Source organism: Drosophila miranda, chromosome XL (assembly GCF_003369915.1).
Source record: "Drosophila miranda strain MSH22 chromosome XL, D.miranda_PacBio2.1, whole genome shotgun sequence".
Classification (NCBI taxonomy): domain Eukaryota; kingdom Metazoa; phylum Arthropoda; class Insecta; order Diptera; family Drosophilidae; genus Drosophila; species Drosophila miranda.
Genome location: NC_046673.1, coordinates 15,348,500 through 15,356,552, shown reverse-complemented (window position 1 = coordinate 15,356,552; position 8,053 = coordinate 15,348,500). Strand labels below are relative to the sequence as shown.

General features: G+C 42.4%; 1 protein-coding gene across 1 annotated transcript; it reads right to left on the bottom strand.

Moving 5' to 3' along the window:
• On the bottom strand, positions 1–7,423 carry LOC108164856 (protein snakeskin-like). The gene is made up of 3 exons (XM_017300785.2): positions 7,257–7,423; positions 718–835; positions 1–598 (listed from the first exon to the last, which is right to left on the bottom strand). Exons 1-3 carry the CDS (start codon positions 7,296–7,298, stop codon positions 381–383), a joined length of 378 nt encoding a protein of 125 aa, XP_017156274.1. The 5' UTR covers positions 7,299–7,423; the 3' UTR covers positions 1–380.
• Between the last annotated feature and the right edge of the window lie 630 nt (positions 7,424–8,053).

The following is an 8,053-nucleotide window of genomic DNA, read 5'->3' as shown; positions in this document are numbered from 1 at the left end:
TATGTTGTATGTGTGCATATATTTAATGGATTCCTGTAAATAATTTGATATTCATTTTTTCAAGAGAATGCCCTTTGTTCGTTACATTTATGATTCTGATTCTGTTTCTGTTTCTGATTCGTGCGTATCTGAGATTAGCTTAAGTGCTACAAAAATGGATAGATACTCTTGTACATACATATATGCATATATAGCTATACTGTATGTATAAATATAATGGTATCAATAACAAAAAAAAAATACACTGGGGGGTAGGTATACATAGATTTTCTCTCTTCTCAGCGCATTTACGACGATCCACACAGAAGCCATGAGAATTTTAGACAACGAAGAAGCGTGTTTATGGATGCATAAGTGATTGGTTGGAGAAGAACAACTCTTTACGTTCGGCAGATGGAGAGGGTGTCCAGGAGGAAGACGGCACCGTTGATGATCATCAGGGAACCGGCGGCGATGGCGTTGCGCTTCCTATCCTTCTGCAGCACGGCATCATGCCACTCATCGATGACCAAGGCCCCAGAGGCCACAAACAGAATGCAGCCGATCAGGGAGATCAAGGCATTGAGGCGCTTCTCCACCAGAGAGTTGATCACATGACCTGCAACAGAAAGTCAGAAAATAAGGGGGTTATTTCCAGCGATCCAACGATCCAACGATCCAACGATCCGTGGCTAATCATAGTCACAACAAAACACCACACCACAACACAACACTCACCGATCAGCAGAACGCCGCAGATGATCGTGAAGCCGCCGATGGTGCCGCAGACGATCAGGGGACGCGATGAGAGGGCTCCATCCACCTCGTACATCACAATGCAGGCAATGGCGATGGCCTGTGGGAACAGAACAGAGAAAAGAGTAGAAAGATCGTTAGATTGCGAGAAAACGGTGCAAAAATTAGTCTTGGAGATCAGTCGGGTTCGGGTTTGGGTTCGGGATCGGTATGGATTGTTGCCGCATTCCATTAAAAAAAAAAAACTGTGGCAATTCATTAGCCCGTCATTTTCATTGAGACTCGATTTTATTTCTCATTTGTCAAGCATTCAGCACTACAAAGGTATCCCCCACAAAGATGGCTCCATTGGCCAAACAGAATATAGCCGCTGCCAGGACACTGTTCTTGTCGCTCTCTATTTCATAGACGTCCAGCCAGCGGTCGAGGATGACGGCCCCACTGGCTATGAAGAGGATCACGGCGGCCACCGAGAACAGGACATCGATGCGCTTGTCAATGTTCGCTCCCACCAGATGACCTGAAAGACGGATCGGACCGGTTGAACAGGATGAACAAAAGGACTCGTGGACTCATGGACTAGTCCTTTACCAATGCCCAGTGTGGCACAGATGATCGCGTAGCCGGTGAGGGAGCCGCACACCAGCATCGCCTGGCTGCTGTACCTGTGGTCCGCCACGCTCTCGATCAGGATGATGCTCGTGGCGATGAAGGTCTGTTTTAGTTAATGGTATGTCTCTCAGTATCTGAGTACTCAATTAGGCACGAACACGGACAGACTGACAGACAGACAAGCAGACAGACATCGGGACAGTGACAGGAGGCAGCCAACCACAGAGATAGATAGATATTCCAGATAGAGAGAAAAAGATATAAGGATCCTATGACAGAAACGCACTGCATCCACTGATCAGTGCTTTCCGACTTATCCTCGATAATGCGATAGGAGAAGAGGTGTTTCCTCAGGAAAGACTATCTCTGGGTGGGTTTTGGAATGCTGGCACTCAGCTTTGCCATTCTTAAAGAGAGACAAAGAGAGAGCCTAAGCCTAAGACAGAAGCACAAAAACTGACCGAGGGGCGCTGTCGCATGACGCGTGATATGTGTAATCGTACATGCACTCTTCTATGGGTTTAGGACCTGTAGGACTTTGACGGGAAAAGTCCCAACAGCAAAAGAAATAACTTCCAAAAGCACTGTCTGATAGATAGCATAATAGAAAGATATGGTATATGCCATAGATAGACAGTATCTTTTATCTCCAGTATATATCCCCCTCCACCAAACATTATATGTATCCCTCACATTTATACTACGAAATCAGTAGCAAATCCCAGTTAATCCTCTGGCTAAAAGCTTTACGAGAATCGATTGATAAATTGTAGTGCGTCATGGATATTTAATGGGCTGTAATTTCGACCATATGCCCGCTTTCATTGCTTTGGGTGTGGACAGGAAATTAGGCCATAAACAGACACTTAACCCTGATGGCTGGCCAAGCAGGCCGTCTTTAAAAGTGTTTAAAAGTTGCCCAAAAGGCAGAGGGAATTTCATAATGGTTATGCTATTGGATGCCATGATATATCTGCTGGAAGTTGTCAGTTTCATTGACCAATGCCGACATCTAATCGTAAATCATTTATGCCACCTCAAGTGGCTGTGCTGTCACTTAAGGTGCCCCTTCACTTCATGGCTGCTTCCATATATCATCATCGGGGCATTGCTGGCGAAGTAGCGCAAAAGTCCCAGGGACTTAAGCCCCACACGAGTGGGAGGCCAATTTGCTTATCAAATATGAAAATTATTTCGATATTGATAGGCGATAAATGTGGTAGCGATATGGCGTGTCGAGTGCTTCATTGGGGGAGGGGACACAGCCAAGTGTGGGCAACAGTGGGCACACCCTACAGCGACCATCAATCAATTAGGAGACGCTTCTGCTAATTGGTTTGTCCTTCGCTGCCCCCCAACCTCAAACCAAACTCCATCCCCATCCCCAGGATGCAGCGTCAAAGCATTCTGCTGTTGACTTTGTAATGCAAGGAGACAGACCAGACCCAAAGGAGAGGTCATTAGGCTAGAATATTCCAGAAGTGGGAATGGAAATGGTGATGTTAATGGCAATTGGAGTGGGAGTGGGATATAAATAAACACATTTCCATATTCTATATTCCATATCCTTATTTGCTCGTTGCTGGCCTCGTGCATTGGCCATAAAAATATCCATTGTGTATGGGTTAAATGTGGAATAGTATCTCGCGTACACAATATTTTGTATCTATATTCCTATGTGGACTTTCCGCCACCAATTTCCCGCGGCACACACAGCAATTATGTGTGTCAATAATTACCGAATGTTTGCTCTCGCCTCCCACTTCCATATATCTTTCAGATATCCGTATAAATATATAGTATGTATGTATGTGTGTGTATGTGTACCTGTATTGTTTGTGCTCTTCTTTATTATTTAATTGTCACGCCCATAAATCTTGAAGGGGGGGTGGGGCGAACGACGGTAGCCCCATAAATATGACATTAATACGCAAAAAAAAAAAAATAATGGAAAACTATGAGATAAACACAAGATTTCCATAGAAAATGTAGCGGAAGGAAGCATATATCTATTAGTAATAGTTTTTCAAAAACGAATTTGCAACAGATGTTTCAGGGAAGCACATCATGGGGCATTCAATTTCACGGCAATTTAGTTACAATTACAACGAAATGATGCTATTAGATCTAAGGAGTCGCCCACCGAGGGGCGCTGCTGCATGACGCACCCTGACCCTTGTAACCGAATCTCTGTGATTCCTACAGATGTCAAAGGGCTTCACGTTCCAAGACTTCCACCTTTAAACAAATAAAATCCCCCAAGTTCTTTGCTTCTGTCCATATTCCATCGTTCCAGCATCCGTTTGAAGTCATATTCTATATGTAATCTTTATGTTTTTGCATCTTTCTGCATGAATGAACGAAATAATAACCTAAACGTTCCGCTATACATATGTACTGTATTGTATGAATGGTTTTATCTCCAATATGACTAAGAATTGTTTATATTTCGTCTGCCATTTATTGTATCCTAAACACCGGGGTAACACCGGGTCGGTTGTAGAGGCCACATAGCACATGGCACATGGAAAAGGGTGTGGATATTTATGTCGCCAAGGGGGAAACCCTCTCCACAAAGAATATAAACCCAAAATAAATAGAGACCCAACCATTTACCATTTACCAATGGGGCCCCACAAAGCCCGTAGATCAATTTTATTTTCAATTTCCAATTGATATTGTTTGTATGCGTCCATTCATTATACACCTGACATGGCAGCGAGGCACAAACAAAGGGAGGGTGAGAGGCGCAGGCACAGGGTCTTGGCCATATAAATCCGAGCAGGTCGAAAACAGTCGAAATCAATTAAACGGAATTCCGTTAACAAAAAATACATGTGGCAGAAGGCAAGGCACAGATTTGCAGCAGCTAAAACATTTATTAGCTCGTAAATATGTTTACGACTGGCGTTGCAAGTCGAGTTGGTGGTGCGGATGGAGGTGCGGGTGCGGGTGCCGCCTCCTCTTATCTTGGGAATTGTTTTCATGACTAGCCAGCCATTAAGTGAGACAATTATTTGCCCAAAGAATAACGTGCTGGCCAACGATTCTGGGAGGATGAGTAATCCTCTGACCGATAGATAGTTGGTTAGATGAATAGGCAATCAGGTGAACAGGAATGGCGGCCTTTGGGCCATTTTGCAATTAGATATTCCCAGGGCGTTCTGTTTTTTATGAGTCGGTTGTTTACTCAATGCAATCCGACCGGCGACGGATCGCCAGTCGACCTTTAGGCGGATCGCACATGGCGGCATGCGTATGCGTAATGCTCTGGCATTTTGTTGTTTTTGTGTTTGCTATTATTTTTGTATTTTTTTTTTTTTGGCCATGTGAGTGATGACATCATTGTAGTTGCTGCTGCTGTTTTAGCCCCCAGTCCGGGGTCCGGTTCGGATTAGTCAGTGCAATAGCCAAGTGAAACGTGATCGCGACGGCACTCCATTCAGCTTTGAGCTGCGGCAGTGCGGCACTGCTCTGTGGCGGCTCTGTGGGTGTGGCAGGGACGGGCGAGACGGACATGACCCGCATTGCAAAAAATTACGAGTACGAGTACGAGTACGATCCTCAGTCAAGTGGGTCGTCGTCACTCGACTGATGGGATTAATGTGTGTGGATATAATCATCACACAAGTTGCAATCAACTCAGAGAGACCGAGTGTAAACAGATCGTTCAATTGAATATTTGAGGTTTTCATGAAGTATGTAAGATTAGGATCAAAATCATTGAATTTCAAAGCCTAAACTATAATTATAAGCTACATAAAGACTTAAGAGCGACTCTTTCCAGACAGATAACCATTTCCTTAAATAGTGACTCTGATTAGAGTTTTTTTTAAATATGGGTCATGCGGTCATGTCTACAGAAGTGCATATGTATTTCAAAAGTATTTATTTCCAGTCCGCTCCGATCATCGCTTTGACTCATCCATCCGCTTGCCTGATAACAGATGAGAGCAAACAAGTCAAAGTCGGGGGGTCGAAACAGATGTCTCAGCATTGCAAATATAGGTACTGTATACCATATACTCGTACTCGTAGTCATACTGTGAATATAATGATTAATGAAACCGCATGATGCTCGTACTTCAGCAAACAAAATCATTTCCAATATAAACTGTAAACATGATCCACATATATGTAAATATATGATATATAAATATTTTGTACAATTTCTCATATCCATCTAGAAACAAAGACTTGTAAAGAACATTCTAGTGGGAAGAAATGTATTCGTAACAATATTTCCGCAGTTCTAAGACATAGAACATAGATGTTTAGAAGATGTTGAACAGAAGAGAAGCTCTGCTCAAACCTATTAATGACAGTCTCTCTCTCAATCAGCTGCCATAGAACTCTCATATGGAAACCCTCTACCACCCATTAATCGCACGCAGAATCTCTAAAAATGATGTCACAAAATGATTAATAGATGGAATGGGGCAAACGTTCATCTAATCCATCGTTTAATTAAAGCTCTGGGAAAATGTGCTCAACCACAAAAGCATTTCACTTTTTTTCTTGCCAATTTGCCAATTGACAATTTTGCAAATAAAAATAATGAAAATGATTCGATAATTTGTCAGGGGGAAATTTCCATATAATTTCACAAATAAACACACCTGGCTAATGAACAATTTGAATTGAGTTAAAGAGCCAGACAATGGAAATAAATATAAAAGAATGAACTGCCCCGAACAGAACAGAACAGAACGGTATGGATCGGATCGGATCCGAACAGATCGGATCGGATGAGTGCCAGAGCGAGTAGCGTGGGTGACATCATACATATGTATGTATGTAGGAGATGATGTCGACTCGGCATCATCATTGGAGTCCGCCCATTCTAACGCCATTCTGCTTATGCCAGCGGAAGACAAATCAAGTTCTCTTTCATCTCTTGCGTTCTTTTGTGCCCCCAGAGGCAGGCATGACCGAATATTATATTAGGTTTTTATAGCAATTCATCTAAGCCGATGACATCACCGGTCTACGGACTGACAAGGGAACTACCTCTCCTCCTCACTCACACCGAAAAACCGAAAGCCCGAGAGCACGCATTAACCAAAACAACTACGCAATAACTCCAAAAAATAGGAGAAAAAAAACTTCAAATTCGTTAAGGGAAAGACATGGCTTTGAAAGCCGAAGCATGGAATACCCTTTGGAGATGGACTTCGGGAGTAGATAATTTATAGCTACATCGAATTTCAGAGCTACTTCAGTTTAAAAGTTACATACAAATAATATTATAACGATTACCACTAAAATACAATCTTATAGAACATTTTGTAATAAATTTGAAATTGCTTAAAACAATCGCAAAACTGAAGCACTTTACGATTATGAGTATATTTTGAAGAATTTCAAAGTTTTGTTTAATGATGAATATAACTCATAATTGTCTAAAATCTATGATGAAATAGAGCCTCTTTAAGAAGTATTAGTCGCAGAAACAAAAGATTATAGCAAAATACAATAGATTAGGATTAAATTTGGTGGGAAAACAAATATCTTTTGGAGAATGCAAAAGATGGATGCGAATATCTTGGGTTTTCCGGCTATAGAGGTGAGAGTGAAAAACTTCTGGGCAAGACCTTTAATGTTAGTACCCTCCCCTGCACGGAGAGTATGTGCAATGAAGTCATGGGATTTGGGTTTTGTTTTGGTCCAGAAAATACAAAAGAGGGAACGGAACCGGTTGTGTTGCTGGCGCAGAGCCTTCCAAGGCCAGGGATGAAATCGTAAACGAAAGACAGGTTGTAAGACGCACAGCACACACCACAAAAAGAACGAAACTAAGAGATACAGATTCAGATGCACATGAAGATACACAACACAATCACACAAAAAGAAATTTGGAAAAACGAACGATTTTTATGCACAAAAGAAACAGAACAGGGGCTGCTCACCAGCTCAATGATTTTCAGCAGCAGACGATTGTTGAACTCCATGGCGATCGGATTCGATTCGATTCGATTCGATTTGAGATGCAAATGTATCTGAACTTAGGATCAGTTCGAATGGGTTTGTATCTTAGAAGTGCGTGTTGTTTCCACGGCGTACGCAAACGAAGTGACGAAAGCTTTGCCGCCGCTCGCATCCAAAGCTCGGGCAAGCGACAGCGACAGCGTCGGCGTCAGCGCAGGCAGCGCAATGGCACAGCCACGAAACGCGTCAGCAGCAGCAGCAGCAGGAGCACAGGGGAGTGGGGCAGAGATAGTATCCGGGAGTTAGCCTTCCAGCCGACACGCCATTAGTAGACTTTAACTCCCATCTAAAGGATGCACTGTTTGGCAATGGGAGCGGCAGCGTACGTATCCACCCTTGTCAAAACTCACATACGATTACTGCGTCGTATTGAAATAAATTCAACCAATTTTAGAGACCAATTGAATCATTCAGATTTCGAAGATTAGATTATAAGATATAGAAGTACAGAAAGTAATGAGGGAAACCCCTATACTGTTTCCATATAAATAGTGATATTAGGAATATCTTATAGGGAAAGACTGCACGGTCTCGACAGGAACTTGGTTTTTAGGGATCATTGCAGCTACTAAAATGGTTACAAATATGATGCCATTCCATGATGAAATTAAATTATCTATATAATATATATAATTTCTTGCCTATAAAAATCGCTTGATTCGATTAGTTTAAAAAAAAAAAATCCATTTTGAGGGAGAACTACTCGACTAAGAGCGAC